Source organism: Rana temporaria, chromosome 13 (genome assembly GCF_905171775.1).
Source record: "Rana temporaria chromosome 13, aRanTem1.1, whole genome shotgun sequence".
Taxonomy (NCBI): Eukaryota; Metazoa; Chordata; class Amphibia; order Anura; family Ranidae; genus Rana; species Rana temporaria.
In genome coordinates this window covers 78,305,149-78,326,396 of record NC_053501.1, presented here as the reverse complement: position 1 = coordinate 78,326,396, position 21,248 = coordinate 78,305,149, and the positions used below count along the sequence as shown (strand labels likewise).

General features: G+C 43.3%; 1 protein-coding gene across 2 annotated transcripts in view; it reads left to right on the top strand.

The window, feature by feature from the left end:
• ZFYVE26 (zinc finger FYVE-type containing 26) overlaps positions 1–21,248 on the top strand; it is a 499,004-nt gene that overhangs the window by 281,513 nt on the left and 196,243 nt on the right. For both annotated transcript variants that reach the window (XM_040332529.1, XM_040332530.1), the window contains exons 23-25: positions 668–911; positions 1,919–2,020; positions 4,613–4,752. In XM_040332529.1, the coding sequence (XP_040188463.1) occupies positions 668–911; positions 1,919–2,020; positions 4,613–4,752 (486 nt within the window). The remainder of the gene's footprint in view (positions 1–667; positions 912–1,918; positions 2,021–4,612; positions 4,753–21,248) is intronic.

Sequence of the window (21,248 nt, the reverse complement as noted above, 5' to 3'; positions counted from 1 at the left end):
TGTGACCAGTGAAAGTCCAAAAAAGATTTGCTCAAAAAATAAACATATTGCAGTTCTCAGTTGATAAGTTCTTTTCAAAAGTGCTGCTGTGCTAAAAAAAAAAAAAAAACATATGATGTTGTAAACAGGTGCATACGGGATAACCCGCCCCCCCTCCCCCTTTATGGTTGAACTCGCCAGATCCAATGGACCCCCAAGCAGTATTGTTTTGCGGGTCAGGTAGGCTTAGTATGGTGAGCGGGATGATGAAAACGCCAACTCCTGGGTGTGATTCTTTCTGGGGTGTTTTCAGGCACAAACATATAGAGAAAGAGCCTACATAGTGAAGTATGTCTTGTTTGTCTTCCAATCATAAAATAAATCTTTACAAGGTCCCAAGTTGGAGGGCAAACGGATGCACATCAATTACCAGTCCATTAATTTATTAATTAATGGACTGGTAATTGATGTGCAAAATAGAACTCTATCTTAATAATGCAACACAAAAAATCAATAACCGTCCATAAGTGCAAAACAATTCAATGAAGGAATGATTGGTGCAGAGTGAAAGTAAAGGGATCCGTCACCAGCAGCACACTCTTCTGCCCCCCTAACTTTCTACTGGAGTAACAGCAATACATTTAATATCTGACTGCATTATGTTTATGTACACCTTGTTTGTTCATAGGTTTTGCTAGCACTTCCAGAAGCTGCACAATCCACCTATGTGCATCTAATTTCAAGTCCTTTGCTAATGCTGGAGCAGTTACTGATGAATATGAGGATAGACTGGATTGCTACGGTGGTGCAGACTCTGAAGCAGCTTGTTAATGAGCCAGACTCAATATTTTCAACCGAAGATGTGGACAAATTGCTCTGCATTTATGCAGGAAAAGCTTTGGATGTGCCATTTTCATTCAGAGAAAAAAGTGGTAAATATTTGTGCTTATTAAACAGTTTGTTAAATACTTGTGTTTAGGTTTTGTACATTGTACCGTTTTGGTTTTTTTTGCTGGAAGATGTATATAAGATTTAAGGTTCAATCTCATGCACATTTTCCCAAGTTTTGTTGTTTGTTTTATTTATTTTTAAATGCTGCAAGTATATAAAAATAACACCTGCTATAAACTCAATGAGAAAGAGGGGCCTAAAGGATTTTCTAATGTTTAATAAAAAAGTCCTCTCTACTTACCTCCCCTTCAGTAATGCAACATCTGCATACCCCCCCCACCCCTCGCGCTGCCATCATAGCCTTGTCTTCAGCCATCTTGATTGGTCACCCTGGGATGAGGAAACCCCTGTGTAGCATATGGTAGTTAACCAAGGCATGCCAAGAATTTTCCTGAGCTTTGCATATGCTGCTCAGTGTACATTCTAAAGAAGTTTTTGAGCAGGTATGTAAGGTGGTTTTATTGCAGAAGAGATATGCCATGCCTCTTCTGCAAAAAAAAAGGCTGCATGCTCGCAAATTTATTTTGTGGGTATAAAGTTCCCATTAAAAAAAATAATAATTTAGACCTCTTTCCTAGGGGACCCAAATGTTCAATCTTTGTTTTTTCTACCACAGTTTTAATTGATTATCACTGGAAACTAGGCACTATTGAAACCAAAAGTATCCTGTGACGTGATGTGTTGCCATTCAGTTTTCTGTGTTTGCTTTTTACTGAAAACTGATGGATATTTGCTTTAACTGGCACATGCATAGTCTGCATAAAAATACATTTTTTGTTGTTGTTTTTTTCCATACTCACACGTTAGATTTTCAAATGTACTATTTGTCCTACAAGAGAATGTTTTATTTTTTTATTTTTTATCTGCAATTTTTTTTTCTTGCTGTTAACCATGTTTGCCGTTTTTATGCTGCATTTACTGTTTCTTCTTGTCCAATAACCCGTAACTTATAGCATGTGTGTTGATGTGCCAATTACCATTTCTGCAGATTCTGTGAATCGAATTCCAGAAGGCAACAGCCAGTCAGCAGAACTAGAAACCATTGTTTCATCTTCACAAGCAGACCAGCTATCTTCTACGTTCTTTGTTGGTAAGAATGGAAGGTCAACTTTTATGGACCTTACTGTTGAGATAATGCAAATGTATGAGTACATTTTGTCTCTGTAATATAAGCACACCTCTATAAGACGCATGCATCCATATGCACACACATTCTCCCTAATATTCCTAAAAAGTTTTAGAATAAGCCTGTTTAAGTGTTTATCAAACTGTACTCAGTTTATTGTCTCCATGTACTTTTAAAATAAAGCATAGAACAAATAAACAATTGCACATAAAAAAATAAAAATCATGGAATCATTTTCTTTAACAAAATGTAATCACATTTTTTTAATAAAAGTAGCACCTTTTGCAGATATAACAGCTAAGCACACTTGTGGCATTCTTTCTACAATGGAAATCAAATATTTTTTTAGCAAAGTTCTTCCCAACACTGTTGCTGATGTTCTCAAAAATATGTTGCACTTGTAGGTTTCTTTACTTTTACAAGATCATCCCAAACCAGCTCAATGGGGTTTGAGTCTGGAGACAGTGCTGGCTATTCTATTATTTGAAGACTACTATCATTTTCTTTTTTCTTAAGGTAATGCTGACACAGCATGGAGGTATGTTTTCTGTCATTCACGGCTCAGGAAAGCCTCTTTTTTTCTTATTTTCCCATCTTGGCAATGGCTTTCTTACAGCCGCTCGATCTGTCAAACCTGCAGCTCGAAGTTACATAGTTGGGTTGATTAAAGAAACAAGTTCATCTGGTTCAACAAAAGAAAAACAAATACAATCCCATATACACAATCCTTCACCCACAGTTGATCCAGAGGAAGGCGAAAAACCCCAGCAAAGCATAATCCAATTTGCTACAGCAGGGAAAAAAATGCCTTCCTGATCCCCCCCCCAAGAGGCATCGGATATTCCCTGGATTAACTTTACCTATAAATGTCAATACCCAGTTATCAATCGCGGGTGCCCGGCGGCAATCGCGGCCGACGGGCACCCGCGCCGGGTCACGAGCAGTGCCGCGGGCGCGCCCTAGATCACCGGGAACGCAGGACGTCATATGACGTCCACCCGGATCGAGGGAGGGTTCCTGCCGGCGTCATTTTACAATGCACCGGTAGGGAAGGGGTTAAAGCACTTCACTGGGCTGGCCAGAACCACCTTCGGAGGGAGTCTATTCCACATTGTCACAGCTCTTACTCATTTTGTTGTGGCTTTGGATCTACCAGACCTTCTGTCAGAGCTTCCTCCAATTTCCAAGTGCCCTTTGATGGTATGGTTTTGCACAGAGCAGCTCCGATCCTCCTCTTTTCAGGTCCCCCATCAATGCTCCTGGCTCCACCCTTCTGTCAAGTGCTCCCGGAGCAAGCAGCTTTCAATTGGAGCCCCCAAGCACGCTCCTCTGTGTGTCCACTCAGACATGGAGCCACGGCTGGGCCGCGCCTCTTCTCTCTTCTCATTGGCTCATGGCTCCCGCTGCTGTCTCAACCAATATGGAGGGAGAGTCCCCAGAGAGCTAATGCTTTTTTGCACATTGCTGGATTGAGAGGGAGCTTAGGTAAGTATTGGAGGGGCAGGCTGCTGGACAGAATTTTTTTTTAGAATGCACAAAGGTAAAAAAAAGTGAGCCTTTTAAAGAAGTTGTAAAATAAAATAAACCCTGCAAGACAAAGGCATAATGAGCTAGTATGCGATGCATATGGAATACTTACCTTAGATGAAGCTGTTGCAGTGGTCCCCGCACATTGCTGAGACAGCTGACTTTTTACCCAGAGTTTCTTCTAAGTTTGCGGGCTGTGATTGGCTGGAACCACAATGACGTCACTCCTGCGCAATGCGCGCGTGAGCCGCTTTTCACGGCATGGGCTTGGAAGGAACAGCACCTGGGGAGCCGTTCCTTCAGAGAGCATGCACCAGTGATGTCACTGGCTGCATGCAATTTTAATAGCTCCTAAACTGTACAGGTTTAAGAGATATTTTCACTACCTATAGGTAGGCCTTATTATAGGCTTTACCTATAGGTAAATGTAAGCAGAGGGAGTTTACTTCCTCTTTTAGAACCACTTTCAGAGAATGTATTAACACGGTCTGTTTACTTTTTGTACTATTTCACATTAGTCACTGGACCTGAACTGTTTACTTTCTATAAACTGGAAAAATGTGGGTGTTTTACAACTTTTGATCAGTAGTGTATACAGAAATGTGGTTAACTCTTGCTTATCTAGATATTAAAATACATTATACTGATGCTGTGTATATTTTGCATGCTTTTTTTAATTAAAGCTGACCTATTTAAATGTTTGTTGTCCTATCACCTAAGCTGCTGCAGAAAGCTTTGTAATAACCAGAAACTCCTGAATGCCTGTGGTGGATGAAATCCACACACACCTGCAGCATTAGTTATTTCAAAAGGAGGGCTTTCAGACCAAGTCAGTAGCAGCTTGGCTTATAAGACACCAGATGGATAGAAGTTGATTAGGTCTTAGATCTACATGCAAAAAATAATATAGTCTCAACATGAAGTTAATGTGTGCAAATGTGTTTAGACCTGGTTCATACCTATGCATTTTTTAGTGCATTTTCATTTTCAATATATATATATTGACTGTGATGTTACATATTACTTTAGGTCTTCCTGATAAAGGACAAAGGCGAAGTAAACCTTCCCCAGAATTTGTACCTCCAGAAAAACCTCCAACCAAAATGCAGTGGATTCCAGACGACACTGAAGTTACCTGCATGGTTTGTAAGAATGAGACATTCACTATGGTGAGTGTTACTATACTTTTATGTTCAATAAAACATTTAAATTAATACTATAATTGTGTTTTCAGTAAGTGTTGCAATTAAACCAGAGGTCTCCAAATGTTTCAGTATGAGGGCCACACTGAACATTTCAAAGATACTGGCAAGGCAAAAAATAATGTTTGCTTTATAACTAAAAATATATTACCATAAATAACTTAACCCTCCCCTTACATCAGGGTCGCCATCATAGTTTCTCCTTACAGAAGAGTTCCCTCCTTACATCAGACTCATAATCATGCCCTTATATCAGAGTAATCAGTGGGATTTAGAGGTTAAAAGCTGGGATCAACTGGTCTGAATATTCAGTCTGCACGGTCTTAAGGATATGTTACTGACACTAGCTGGGGCCCAATAAATTAGGGTTAGAGTTTTTGAATACAATATTCCAATTCTCTATATCATCCATAAACTTCATAAAGATCTACAAAACACTCCAGGATGGTCTCTGCAATCAATGGATCCCTTGAAAGGGTGGGTCAATATGCTGATGATCTTTTAAAAACAATGGTTCCTGCTCTTGCATCATATGTAAGAGATACTAAAGATGTTCTCAATAAATTAGGTGATATTGAAATTGATAAGTGGCTGCTTGTCTGTATTGACGTGGAGTTGCTTTATATGTCAATACCCCATATCTGGGGTCAAAAAGCTGCTGAGTATTTTTTGGAGAAATGTTATCCAAAGATGGCCCACCAAAATGAATTTGCTTTGGACCTTTTGAACTTTGTCCTTCATAAGAACTACTTTGAGTTCAATGAGGTGCACTACCAACAGGTGTCCGGTACCTCTGTGGGGGCTCTGTGGGTGCCCTCATATGCATGTCTACATTTGGGCATGTGGGAGGAGTGTGAGGTATATACACTAAGATATTTTGATAGATTTGCGAGGACATGGATATGTTTCATTGATTATGTCCTGCTGGTTTGGAAGGGAAGCGAGACCGATCTACATGATCATTTGTGAGTTTAATGGAAATACACGCAATATTAAACTCACATATGGGTTTGATCCAGTATATAAAAAAAAATCTTGACCTCAGGATTAGATTACAAAGAAGGATGGCCTGTTGTTTACTTTGACATTTCAAAAACCCACAGCTGCCAATACCCTGCTTAGAGAAGATATATTTCATCTCTAATGGAGGTCATCCCTATGGGGCAATTTTTCTGCATCCAAGTGATGTGGAATTTAAAAAGGAGGCCCACAATATGCACACCAGATTTAGAGAGAGCGAGGCTTTAGTTACACAAATGTTGTGCTATAGTTAGCATTGCTTCTGAGCATGTGTGTTTGTACTTTGGATTTTTTTTCCGAAGGACTTGTGTACACACAATCGTATAATCCGACGGCACATATTTGTTGTTGGAAAATTTTAAAGAATGCTATCCCACATTTGTTGTCGGAAATTCCTACAACAATTGTCCGATGGAGCATACAAACGTTAGGATTATCCAACAAATCCTTGCCATTACACAAACTTCCCAACAAGAATAGTCAGATAGGCCAGGGGTTTGTGGTAAAGTTCTCAGAACTACTTTAGAGTAACTGGTGTTCGATTAAAGTGTTTGTACTTCTCTGCAATCATTTCGCAGTGGCTCCTCTGAACAGCCCTTGCACCCTTTTCACACGCATTGTCTCACTACAAGCAGTTCATTCTCATGTTCGTTTTACTCGCTAAAATATCCAAAACCATTTATTTGACATTTGTGTAAGATCAGGACAGCTTTTGCAGGTTCAAAACAGGGGGTCCCTTCTTATATCAAGTACATGGGGCACTGGGGTTCCTCTGGTTATAGCAGAATTATACCGGAACCCTATACTGAAGTCATCTGGGCATTCACTACTTTTCTAGACTCGTTGTTATTACCTGCCCTTCATCAAAACTTGCATATCACACCTACTTTTGTGTCTTTATATGCCCTCTTTTAGACAGACGTACTGACCACATAGGCCAAGGCACACCTCAGGTCTTGGTAGTTAGGGTTATCGCATTTCCAAGTGAAGACTCTGACTACAAATACTGTACTGGCCACATTAGCATAGGGAAAAAACTATTTAGTGAAAGGGAATTTAAAAAGACACGTGGACATTTACTAAAATTGGAAGAGAAGTGGTTTAACCTTAAACTATGTAGAGGGTTCTTTACTGTCAGAGTGGTAAGGATGTCAAATTATCTTCCACAAGCAGTGATATCAGCAGAGAGCGTCAATAGTTTAAAAAAACTATTAGATGGGTACCTCAACTACCACAACATACAGGGGTATACAATGTACTATTGACATAAACACATACACACATCATAGGTTTTACTGGGTGGACTGGTCCAGTACAGTTAGTGTTGCCTTCCTGTAGAGGTTCAGTCAACATCCTCGATAAAGCATCAGCCTTATTCCTTGATCCAGGTTGATACAAGATAATAACAATTGTCATGGATCTTGAGATATTAAAGTGTTTCTACTTGACATCTGTTACACAGGAGAGGGACATTCAATGCAAGGACACCGGCTTTTGAAATGCTAAGTGGAACCAGCTTGTGAAATACCTTTTATTGTGTTCTGCAGGTTAAGAGCGGGTGTCGGAGACAGTCAGTCTGGCTAGAATTGGGGATTAAAGGTTAATTGAATCTATTATGTATGTTTGAAGATGTATGTGTTTACGCTAAGGGACTTTGTATTGTTCTAAAGGTCAGAAGCCTCCTGTCAGCTGTATTGAATTAGCATTCTATTGTCTAAAGGAAGGTAACCTCTCAGAGGTAGTAATTAAGTAGACCGGGTTATTGTGTACATTGATTACCCCCTGGGGCTTCTGTCTCAATACACAAGTCTTTCTATCCAAGCTATTGGACCAATCCCTGTTGACTATTTTAAGTCCTCATTTGCATGGTCAAGGAGGACCTGAGTGAAGACTGCATATACTTTACAATTGACCAATAGGAAAGCGGTTGTTGGGGGTGGGATGTTCCAAAGTCTGTATAAAAGTGTGCTGTGTACTTGAAAATAAACAGTCCTGTTGGAACTTACATACAGCCTGCCTGGTGTTTGTTCTTAATGGGTCCGAATGGCACATAGCTGTAATTTGGATCCCGGAACCTTGGATGACTGGACCATCAGACGTTGCAATCTGCAAGCTGACTCAATGGTAGCAGAGGAGTGTCGGGAGAGCAGAACCGGGCGAGAAAGGATCTCGTCACATTGGTTGGCAGCGGTGGGATTTGCTCTCCAGTTACTGGGACAACTCCAAACCACCACCATGAATGACCAGCTATGCAGCCTGGAGGAGAACCATGCTAAAAGACTTGCTTGAGAGCCGTGGAGGGACCGGTGGGAAGAACAAGGCCACCCTGATCATTGCGCTAGCCGAGATGGATCAGAGGGATGGTGATGCAGGACCCCGGTCAGTTGAAGACTTGTTCCAGCAGCGAGTTCAACAACGGTTGGCATTATATGGTGCTAACCCATCAGACGGCCATACAGAATACCATTAGAGACCTCCAGCGGCAGGATGAGAGAGAACGAGAGCGAAGACTGAATGTCCCGGAAGTGCACTGGTTACAGGAAGATTTGGAATTCCTGGCCGCTCAAGAATGGGAACTGGAAATCACCTACAAACAGCTGCTAGACTCCGCTCAGCAGCAGGGCGAGGTTCCCTTTACCTGGGACTATGAGGAAATATCAGCTGACAGTGATGAAATCCTGGCTGATGAATCAGCAGTGGAAAATCGGGAGCTTGCCATTCCCAAAGCTGAAGTACTGACCGCAGGGCCGAGCTCTGCTAACCTCTGCTCAGTACCCATAGCATCTTCTGGGTTCCATGGACAGGAGATGATGAACCTCTATCCCCAGACACCAGTTGTAGAGACAGGGGATTTGATAGACTTTTCTGCTGAGGAAGAACAACCTGGGGAGCCTCCAGCAGAAGAGCTTGTATCGGGGCCAAACTTCACTGTGCTCTGCCCAGCACCAAGGGCAGTATTTGTGGAGTTACAAGGAACTTCCCCAGCTGAAGCGCTGGTCACAGGACGGAGGGATCAAGACCTCTGCCCCACCCCCGTGGCAGTTCCGGAGGCTCAGGGTGAGAAGATGGCGATCACTCCCCAGCCACAGATTACAGAATGTATGGACTGTTCAGAGGATGTTATGGATTATGCACCCCCAGCAGAAGTGCTGGCAACAGGGCAGAACGCTAGCCATCTCTGCCCAGCACCGGGACCAACTGTGGAGTTCCAGGGAGCCGGGGCGGTTGGCCCCCCTCCCCAGCAACAAGCTGAGGTAGTAAAGCTGTTACTCCCAGCTGAATCACTGGCAGCAGGACAGGATGCTACTGGCTGCTGCACACCACTACAGCTTGAGCGGATATCGGTGGATGGGACTGTGGTCTCCACTCACAGCAGCCCAGCGGAAGAGCTGGCAACAGAGCAGAGTGCCCCGGGCCTCTGCTCTCAACTAACAGAAGAGGGGGTTCCTGTGGTAGTGGATGGGACTCCGATCTCCACTGACACAACCCCAGAAAATGGTGCGGCACTGAGACAGGAGGATGTCGGCTTTGCTTTGCAAGCATCGGGGGATTTTTACCTAGCATCAGTGGATGGGACTGCAGTCTCCACTGGTATACCCCAGGAATGGTGGCCAGTTGGCCCAGATTCCCAACGGCATGATGAACTGAGCCCAGCCACCCTGTCTTCTCTCCAGCGGCTGAAAGGACTCCAGGGAGAAGGGCCAGTCCAGGCCTCTCCCCAGCGGCAGGCGTGTTCTCTGAGAGAGGCAGAGATTGGCTGGGTGAGTAATGCTCTGTTTGGGACAAGTTATCTGGGGTACTGGGTGGGTCCTGGAATTGGGGTCTTCCCAGTGTTAGTCTCCTGCCAAAGGGGGAGATGTGTGACAGACCTAGCCGAGACAGGGGCTTTTGGAGAGGACTGAATGCGAGCCTCTTGCTGTCCGATTATGGGCCAGGACCTCAAAACAGGAAGGCAGATGGGTCATCCCAGCAGACAGTCCTGGAACTTTAAGACTACTTTTCCAACATCCTCGAGTTGACCCGTTTGGGTCCCACTGCGGCTGTTGGACTGTTTCCCAGGGGAAGTAATGTCATGGATCTTGAGATATTAAAGTGTTTCTACTTGACATCTGTTACACAGGAGAGGGACATTCAATGCAAGGACACCGGCTTTTGAAATGCTAAGTGGAACCAGCTTGTGAAATACCTTTTATTGTGTTCTGCAGGTTAAGAGCGGGTGTCAGAGACAGTCCGTCTGGCTAGAATTGGGGATTGAAGGTTAATTGAATCGATTATGTATGTTTGAAGATGTATGTGTTTACGCTAAGGGACTTTGTATTGTTCTAAAGGTCAGAAGCCTCCTGTCAGCTGTATTGAATTAGCATTCTATTGTCTAAAGGAAGGTAACCTCTCAGAGGTAGTAATTAAGTAGACCAGGTTATTGTGTACATTGATTACCCCCTGGGGCTTCTGTCTCAATACACAAGTCTTTCTATCCAAGCTATTGGACCAATCCCTGTTGACTATTTCAAGTCCTCATTTGCATGGTCAAGGAGGACCTCAGTGAAGACTGCATATACTTTACAATTGACCAATAGGAAAGCGGTTGTTGGGGGTGGGATGTTCCAAAGTCTGTATAAAAGTGTGCTGTGTACTTGAAAATAAAGAGTCCTGTTGGAACTTACATACAGCCTGCCTGGTGTTTGTTCTTAATGGGTCCGAATGGCACATAACTGTAATTCGGATCCCGGAACCTTGGATGACTGGACCATCAGACGTTGCAATCTGCAAGCTGACTCAATGGTAGCAGAGGAGTGTCGGGAGAGCAGAACCGGGCGAGAAAGGATCTCGTCACAACAATAAACCTGTAAAAGAACAGCGATCAACTTGCTTGTCTAAAAGACGACCTCTTGGCAGAACTAATGAATTCTAGATTTTTTTGATCAATGAGAACAGTTACCGGATGCTTAGCCCCTTCCAGCAAATGCCTCCATTTAGAAAAAGGCTTCCTTAATTGGCATCAACTCCTTATTCCCACTGTTAAAATTATTTTCAGCTAACAATATATATTTTTTTTAATTTATATATTTTTTTATTTTATATTTCTTTCTTGCTTTACAAAAATATAATATATTACAAACAAGGATCAACACTTGTATATACAAATTACATAGTTCACACATTCAAAGTGACATTTATCCTGTTGCCTGTATGTATAATATCTTGCCCACATTCCCCACCCCCCACCCCACCTCTACCCTTCCTCCCCCCCTACCCCTTCCCCCCCACCCCCCCCCCCCCCTCAGGTAGCTCCTGTATCATCTTAGTTCAAAGCAAAAGCAAAGGGAGTCAGGAAGGAAGGAGAGAGAAAAAGGAAACACAAAAAAAAGGGTAGAAGAGAACGAAATCTAACTCAGATATGGCTTGTTATTATTTTTAGCTATTTGAGGTTTCCCGGCTTCAATAAATATAGGGAAATTTCCAATACCAACCAACTTTTTACCTCTACGTCGGGAGGCCTATATGTTTCAACCAAGGTCCCCACACTTTTTCTAATTTTCTGTGATTACCTTGTTTAATAAATACCACTCTCTCACACTCTATTAACCTATTTATTGTTTCAGTCCAGTGCCTGACACATGGGGGATCCTGTGCCTGCCATCGCTGGGCGATTAATTTACGTGCCTGAAATAGGCCTCTCAGCACCCCCTCCAATGTCCCCTGGGGAAGACTGTCGTCTTCCATGTCTCCCAAGAGGCAGGTTCTAGCCTCTAGCACCAATGAGGTCCCAAAAACATCATTGAGCTTATTGATGACCTCAGTCCAGTATCTAAAAAGTTTTGGACATCTCCAAAACATATGGACGAGGTCACCTGTAGCATTACATCTAGGGCATTGATCGTCCACTTTCCAGCCAAATTGGTGCATTTTTTTGGGGGTATAATATACCCTGTGCAACAAAAAGAGGTGAGATAGTCTCTGTGCAGGAGCAATAGACACTAATACCCCTCTTGCCAAGATTCTGTCCCATCTCTCCTGGGTTATTAGCCCCAAGTCTCGTTCCCATCTTTATTTGCTCTTTAAATTGCCCTTTTGGTTTATAGCCCTGTCCCCCAAGTTGTTATATAGTTCAGATATTAACCCTTTTGTTGAGATTTGTTTGGCTATTTTGTTAATGACAGGGGTCTTAGCCCTGATTAATGGGAGGGACTTGAACTGGGTCTAAATGGCATGTCTAATCTGGAGGTATTTAAAAAAGGTATTATTTGGGATGTTGAATTCTAGTCTTAAATCTGAGAACGTCTTTATTGTATCCCCCTTATACAAATGGAGCAATCTTGTAATTCCCTGTCTTTCCCAGATACCACATTTCTCTACCCCCTCGATTTCTGGTAAATTTTTGTTATGCCATAAGGGGGCAAATTCAGATATACCACAATATCCCAACAACATCTTTGTTGTCTTCCACACCTTATTGAGTAAATCAATAGTCGGGCATTTATATGCAAATGAATTTGCCTCCAGAGCTTCTATTAACCTTCTGTGTGGAGCCCCTGTCAACATTATTTTGAAGCGGTCTCCTCCGCGATCCAAGCTCTCACAGCCTGCAATGTGTTGTAATTGAGATGCAAGAAAATAAATTCTTGGGTGTGGAACCGCTATCCCTGCCCCCCCGGCCGGCAGCTGCATAGTCTTGAGTCCGATTCTTGCCTGCCCACCTTTCCACATCAGTTCACGAAATAATGTCTCCAATCGCTTAAACCACCCTTGATTTATCCACATTGGGGAGTTGTGGAGAATATAAAGTATCTGTGGGAGCCAAACCATTTTAATCAAGCTGCATCTCCCGGCCGTGGAGAGAGGGAGGCGCCCCCAAATCTCCTTTTTCTGCTTGAGCCTAGACAGCAGAGGAGCCAGGTTCTTTACAATGTATTCACTTACGTCTCGTGTGATCCAGATCCCCAAATACTTGAATGTCGTCAGGGTTTTCAATTGGGGCATGTCGGCAGCCACCCTATATCGTTCTGTATCGATTAGTAACAAAGCCGACTTGTCCCAATTGATGTTTAACCCAGAAAACCCACCAAACCTTTCCATCATCTGGACCACTGGGGTCAATGAATTATTGACGTCTCCAATAAAAAAATGAATATCATCTGCGAACAGCGATATTCTGTCCTCTTCTAAGCCTCTTTTAAAACCCAAAATATCTTCCTTTCCTCTAGTTTTTATAGCTAGGGGTTCCATAGCCAACGCAAACAAAAGAGGGGACAGGGGGCATCCCTGTCTCGTTCCTCTCTCTAGTTCAAACAGGTCTGACGTTGCTCCATTGATCTTAACTTTTGCACAAGGTTTATTATACAGGAGCTTGACCCACCTAATAAAGGACGGGCCAAATCCAAAACCCTCTAATGTTCGCCATAGATATGACCACTCTAAGCTGTCAAATGCTTTGGCAGCGTCTAAAGCCAATAGTGCCCGAGGTGTCTCGTTGTCGGTAGGGATCTGAATATTTAAAAAAAAACCTCCTTATATTAAGGCTTGTTGACCTATTGGGGATAAAACCCGACTGGTCAGGATGTATAAGACGCTCAATGCATCCCTTTAGCCTTGTTGCGAGTACCTTTGCAAGGATTTTTACGTCCGTGCAGAGTAGGGAGATTGGGCGGTATGATGCCGGGTCAAGTTGATCTTTTCCCTCTTTAGGAATTATAATAATTGTTGCCTCCGTCATAGAGGAAGGGAGATGTCCTTTAGAGAAAGCCTGGTTCAGCGTATTCAGGAGCTCGGGCAGTAGTATGTCACCGTATTGCTTAAATATTTCTGTTGGAAGCCCGTCGGGACCGGGTGACTTATGATTGGCCATCTCTGCCACAGCACATCGGAATTCTTCCATCGTGAGTGGGGATTCTAATTTTTTTCCTCATTATCTAGCAGGGTTGGGAAGGACAATCCCTGAAAGAAAGCCTCCATATTATCGTCCCCCCCCCTTGATTTATATAGAGTTTTATAAAATTCATGGAAGGTATTTCTTATCTCTCTGCTTTCCGTTACAATATCACCAGTCGAATTTCTAATGGCCCCAATACTGGAGGATGGAGAATTGGTCTGTATCAGGAGCGACAGCACCCGTCCCGCCCTTTCCCGTTCGCCAAATTGAACTTGTTTTTGGAATATTTGGCGGTTCGCGGTTTTTCTCCTGATTACCATTTTATAGGCCTGTTGTTTTTCAAGCCATTCCCCTTGTCTAATTAAAGAGGGATCTAATATGTATCGTTTCTCGGCTAACATCACGGCATTTCTCGCCTCCTCTACCCATTGCCTAGATTTACGCTGTAGTCTTGCAACTTTTTGTATTAACAAGCCTCTTAGATATGCCTTCAGGGAGTCCCAGACCATATCAGCTTCTGCTGTGCCAGCATTAATCTGGGTGTATTCCCTCAGACTATCCGACAGATCTTGTGATTTCCCAATCAGTTCAAGCCAATAAGGGCTGATTTTCCACTCCTTCGAGATTGGTCTCTCCCTTTTTCTAATTGTTAGATCTAATGGTGCATGGTCTGAGACCCCTCTCGGGCCATATTCTATTTCCTTTACCTTATTTATTGAAAATGAGTTACCCAAGGCCAAGTCAATCCTAGATAATGTATTATATGAGCTAGAAAAGCACGAGTACTGACTAGTCGTTGGATGATGGACACGCCAGATATCCTTTAACCCTGCCTCCTCCATAAACTGGACCAGGCGACCTCCCCGTTCTCTCCTCAAGTCCCGCCTCGGGGGGAATCTATCATGCACATTATCAGGGGCTTCGTTATAATCTCCCACTGCTATCAGGGGGACATCTGGCCTGTCCATCATGACTTCGACTAGTTTCTGTAGAACTAAAAGGTTAAAGGGAGGGGGGACATATATATTGGCTAATATATAGGGTTCATTATCTATTGTGCAGTCCAAGAAAATATAACGTCCCTGTTCGTCTATCCGACTCTGTTCGCAGGAAAATAGTAGTCCCTTACTTACTAGAATACTAACACCCCGTGAATACGAAGAATGTACTGCATGATACCTATGCGGGAATTTACGTATTCCCACTTGGGTCATACTATCTTTCGTCAAATGGGTCTCTTGTAGACATAGTATACCTGGTCCCCTCCCCTCCATTGAGGCCAGAACCAATGCTTTTTTTGTTGAATCGCCCATCCCTCTTATATTCCATGACCTAATACGCCAAGCCATATTTAGAGTTCAGAAAAAAGAGAAAATAAAAAATGTGAAACCAAAAAACATAGGAATTAACAAATTGAGCCTCGCTCTCCCCCCTTAATGACCCTTGTAAACAACATCTACTCTCCTTCCTATCCCTTTTCAGCCCTGTGAGGCTACCTGCAGTATATCCCACCCCAAATTGACCCTCCCCCCTCCCTCGCGTCCCCCCTCCCTCCCTCCCCCCTTCCCTCCTGCCCATTGGGGCTCCCCATAGGGGCCTCTCCTGTGACCTTCCCACTCATACCCACTCTCTGCTCCACTGTCATGTCCCCGCCTACTTATCCCTTAGTCCCAACTGAGGGTCTCCCCTCCCCTAGCCCCGCCAGCATCCATGTCTCCCCTTTACCTTAATATATGTGCTAACCAAATCATATAAAAATAACCCCTAAACCATCATTATAAACATATATCTCTCTTATCCAATTCTTTCACGTGTCAAAATTTAAAGTGGTTCAAGGCATAAAAATTTGCCCTGAATTTCATATGTGAAGTAAAACCGTTTAGTATTTATCAGTTAATAGTGTGTGCAATGCGGGTACATCTATAAAGAATTCCGACAATACCCAAAAAAAAAAAAAAATGTCTTTCTTTTCTCTTCCTTTCCTCTAAATGGATCATTGGATCCACAAACCTAGTGCAGAATATATTGAATATACAATTGTGCCTAAGTATTTAATTATTAATTACTGATTGGTTACTATTGGTGTCTTACTATAACAGTGACGTTTATAGGGTATAGCCCGAGTTCCCTAACCCCCCTCTTAGAGAAAAAAGAAGGGGGAGAGATAAAAAAAAAAAAAAAATCTCTTCCTTACCCCTGTGCCCCTACAGGGGGTCTCCCCTTGCCTACCCCTTGTCTCAATTTAGACCACCTTTTTATCATGACAAGCAAATAACCAAAAACAAAAAATAACCAAGCATAAAATCCCCACAAAAAGTTTACAAAAAGTTTACAACCGTGTGTCTCACTTGTGCGTTTCTATAAAATGTTAAATCTGGAAAAAATGTGCAAAGCATAAAGAATGCCCCCACATCTCAGAAGGGACAGATCATTGACCATTACTAATGTGAAAAACACAGGTATATACCTCACTCTACAACCAATAAAACAAAAAATTAGCTACCCTGTGCATTAGAAAAATTATGCCCTGAGGTGATCCGACAAGCTCCGATCAAGGGCTATCAGATAGTTAAACCCCCAAATAAAAATACAGGATAATCGAGGAATACATTTGTGGCTGTGTGTTAAGTTTGCTGGATAGAGAGAAAAAAATAAATAAAAATTTGCACAGAGTCCAAAAAGACCTTCCTGGCCCCGCAAAAAAAAGGGGGGAAGGCCTCTTGGGCCGGCGACGCCTATCCAGCATCATTTGTATCATTTTTGTGACTGAATTGTGTCCAACCTCGTATATAGAAAATGAAAAAAGGGAAGGGATTTAGGAAGGGACAAAAGGGAAAAGAAAGTACCTAAATTAGCATTCTTGAAGGTGAGCTTATAAATCCTTACGACTGTCCTCCAGCCATTTTGTTGCTTCTTCTGGCGTATTAAAAAATAAAGTCTTGCCCAATGCCGTTACCCGCAGACGGGCCGGGTATAGGAGAGCGTATGCCACTTTGTGTTGCTGTAGGGTACGTTTAATTGGCACATATTCAAATCTTCGTTTTTGTAGCTCTGGGGAGAAGTCCGGGTAGAACGATATTCTAGAGCCATTATAGCTTATATCCCCCCTTCTCTCTCGCTTTTTGGAGCAGGGTGACTTTGTCTACAAAGTAAAAAAATTTAAGGATTATAGGTCTAGGACGTCCGCCTGGCTGCGGGGGCTTTGAAGGAACCCTATGCGCTCTTTCGATGGAAAAAAAGGATGAAAAAGTGGTGTTATCAAAAGTCTCTTTAAGCCATCCCTCCATAAATTTTATGGTGTCAGTGCCTTCACACCGCTCTGGAAGGCCAATCACACGGATATTACTCCTTCTAAGCCTATTTTCCATTTCATCTATCTTAGACGATTGGAAGTGGACTTTTTCCTGCAACTCTCTTACTTTATTCTCGATGGGATACAAAATATCTTCAAGGGCACTTGTTCGCTCTTCCAAGGTACCCACCCTTTCCAAAGTGTTGCTCATATCCTGATGTATTAGGATAAGTTCATCCTTTAAACTCTTTAGTTTATTATCAAAGCCAGCCATTAATATTTTACAATCGTTGACGGCACTTAGAACGTCTTTCAATGTGGGCTCCTGGATTAACTCAGGGCCAATATTTACAGTGGATCCTAGAGTAGTCAGTTCGTCTGGGGCCACTACGGTCTCGCTCCTCTCCCCCCCAGGTCCCTTGTTGCTTTTGGTTTTAGACCCGGATACATTGGCTAAGTTGGGTGATTTAGAAATTGCTGCTGACCCCAAGCTCCGCCTTTCTGTTGACGAGCCTAATGAGCCCTTGGGTTGCACTGCAGCGGATGATGCTCCCCCCTTGCCAGGGGAATGGTTCGCTGATTTTGGGGGGTGAAAAAAACGTTCCAATTTGGCTGCAGCTGCCTGACTACCTTTCTCTTTCTCTTTATCTTTATCCCTTGCTGATCTTGTGACTGGAGCCCCCTCTAAGTGGGGTGTGTTTTTGGTCATGGTAAACATTTGCAAAAGAAGAAAGACCGCTTGTTTTGACTGATCTCCAACCTCTGACTAGCCTGACTGGCCTGTACCCAAGTAGGAAAAAAAAAAAAAATCGCACACAGCAGCTATATGCTCTGGTCTATGGAATAAGCCACACTTTGGCCTTGGCAGTTGTAAATTCTCCCCTACTATGGAGCCAAAGAGAAAATAAAAAAAAAGATTCCGCTCAAGCAAAGGAGAGAAAAATCATATCAATTGAAAATAATTACAAGCAGTACAAGTCTCTCTTTTTTGTGCCTGTTATGCGATTTTTACAGACTAATTGCGTGCTGTTTTTGTTCTTTAATATTTAGAGAGTGATTAGGTGTTTAAATACTTCGCCCAATGTTTGTAATCCCCCTGCTGACTGCCGCTGCGCAGAACCGCAGGAGTTTTTTTTTTTTAAACAGGTTACAAGCAGGGTGACCAAAAAAAAAAAAACAGTGCATAATGTGATACACTCTCTCTCTTCTTCCTTTTTCACAGTCACAATCAATTTGACTGGCTGCTACTGCATAGTTCCATAGGCAATTACATTTACTGTGCTGGATTACTCACTCGTCGCTTGCTTGTGTCGGGCTCTCCTCTCATTGTGCAGATTGTACTGTACAGTTATGAAAACCGTCCTTCGTGTGCTGTGCCGCCCTCGGGCACTAGTTGTCGCCCTTGTCCACGTCCTCCTCCTATGCCAAGACGAGGGATGCAGTGCGGGGTCTATGTGGGAAGGTCCGAGAGATCCCTGGTCTCCGCCTGTGCCAGCTCCTCTGGCTTTAGGCTCTGGTCCCGGCTCTTGGACGCACAAGCACTCAGGCAGTATAGGATTCGTTGGGGAAGTCACGTGGTCCCGGTCAGCTGACCACCGGCTCCCAATCACGACCTCCTGACTCTGCTCTGCGACCCGAACACGGTCCCCGAGTCCTCGCAACCTCCAGGCAGCAACACAAAGGGACAAGGGCACCCGTCACGCTCCCCGCAGCAGCAAAACAGCAAGCCCAGCAGGTACGGCCGACCTTCACACTGCTAGCTTCGGTGGGTGAAGAAGTTTGCGGAGAGCGAGGCAAAGAGCGGCAGCAGGCAGGGGGGTTAGAGCGGAGCTTGTAACCCGCTTGGCTTTAGCATCTCCGGAGTGGGTAGGGAAGGGGAGATCTCTCACATCACGCTAGCTCTCACATGTCCACCTCCAGCTAACAATATTAAGAAAAATACGCACAAGGATGAAGCTGCATCTTTTCTCCTTTTCGCTGAGAAAGGATAGTTCCCATGGCAGAGTCTGAGACGTCCACTTCCACTATAACATGAATTTCAGGAACAGGATGTACCAATATTGGTGCAGAAGTGAAAAGAGTCTTTAGCTTACTAAAAGCAGCCTGTGACTCAGGTGACCAAAGGGTATCCCTTTCTTTGTCAGTTGTGTAATTGGTGCTATCACCTTAGAGAAGTTTGTTATAAATGTTCTGTAGAAGTTGGAAAATCCAACAAATTGTATTTCCTTAACATTTCTAGGCTCAGGCCAATCCACCACTACTTTGATCTTCTTCTCAGCATGCTCACTCCTTTAGTTGAAATAATTTATCCCAAGAACTGCATCTGAGTTTGTTCAAACTCACATTTCTCCAATCTAATATAAAGTCAGTTCTTCTGTAACCTTTCCAAGAGCAAATATGCTTGCAATGCTCCCCCAGATTATTAGAAAATATGAGAGTATCATCCAATTAAGCTCTCACAAACTGGTCCAATAGATCCTAAAAAGCATCATTGATGAAGTGTTGGAAAGTTGCAGGAGCATTGTAGAGACCAAAAGGCATAACTAAGGATACAAAATGGTTCTAAAGGCGTTTTTTTCATTGATGAATGCGGACAAGGTTAATATGCCCCCTGTATGTCTATTTTTGTAAAAAAAAAACAGAGAGCAGAGTCTCTCCAACAGTCATGGCACAAGTGCATTCGCAAAAGCGCAGCTGGACTTAACAGTTTATTTGTTTGACAACCAGAGCTCAGAGTGCTGCTATACTCACCAGTTTTTGTTTAGCAGCCATGACACACGTGCATTCACAAGAGTGCTGCTATACTCACCAGTCGTCAGGCAGCCATGGCGCACGTGCATTCGCAAAAGTGCGACTATACTCAGTGTTTCAGCAGCCATGGCTCATGTGCATTTGCAGGCTCTAAACCAGACACCTACAGCGGTTTATTTCTCATTACCCGGGTTACATGAGTCACCAAGTTTTGCTTGGCAGGCTAAAGGTGCTTAGCAGGATTGTTACATAGGGCCTTGGTGAGCCCTATTAACCACATTAGACCCGGACCATTATGCAGGTTAAGGACCTTGCCCCTTTTTTGCGATTCGGCACAATTGCGCGGTCATGCGATGTGGCTCCCAAACAAAATTGGCGTCTTTTTTTTTTTCACAAATAGAGCTTTCTTTTGGTGGTATTTGATCACCTCTGTGGTTTTTATTTTTTGCGCTATAAACAAAAATAGAGCGACAATTTTGAAAAAAAATCAATATTTTTAACTTTTTGCTATAATAAATATCCCCCAAAAATATATATAAAAAATAGTTTTCCTCAGTTTAGGCCGATACGTATTCTACCTATTTTTGGTAAAAAAAATCGCAATAAGCGTTTATCGATTGGTTTGTGCAAAATGTATAGCGTTTACAAAATAGGGAATAGTTTTATGGCATTTTGATTAATATATATTTTTTTTACTTGTAATGGCGGCGATCAGCGTTTTTTTTTTTTTTCGTGACTGCGACATTATGGCGAACACATCGGACACTTTTGACACATTTTTGGGTCCATTGTCATTTTCACAGCGAAAAGTGCTATAAAAATGCACTTATTACTGTGAAAATGACAATGGCAGTGAAGGGGTTAACCACTAGGTGGCGCTATAGGGGTTAAGTGTGCCCTAAGCCAAGTCACAGAGCTTCGGACCGGGTCGCGACCCCACGACTGGGCTCTTAAAAGCAATGTACAGGTACGTGCCTGTTCCCAGCCGTGCCCTTCTGCCAACGTATATCGGCGTGAAGGGGTACTTAAGTGGTTAAAGTGTCCCCCTTCTGAGATGTTTTTAAATACTACACCAAAGTATTCCCTTTTTGTGGCTAGTAAATGTCTTAAAAAAGAGGAGCGGGACTAACACTACAGGGAAGGCACTCCTATGTTGTCAGTAGTTCCTGATGAACCTAGTCTTATAGCTAGTGTTTTATCCCCTGAAAGGCCGGAAGCTTCCGGGCAATCTAATCCGCTGCGCCTATCTGGTGTTGTGCCTACAGTCAATGCTGCTGCCTCACCCTTTATCACCAAGGATGAACTGTCCTCATCCTTAGCCGGCTTAGAGCACAGGATAATAATGCCGATTGCCACCATCCCACAGGGTGGCAAGAAGCGTGACAAATCCCCCTCCCTGGAGCCTCCATGTCTGGAGCAGGAATGGGATGAAGATGGGGAAGAGCCTAAAGCTCAAGATTCTGTGGATGGCCTGGCGGATGAGTCTGCTACTGAGCAATCTGGACAAGAAGATCTCCAGCCAGCATCTGC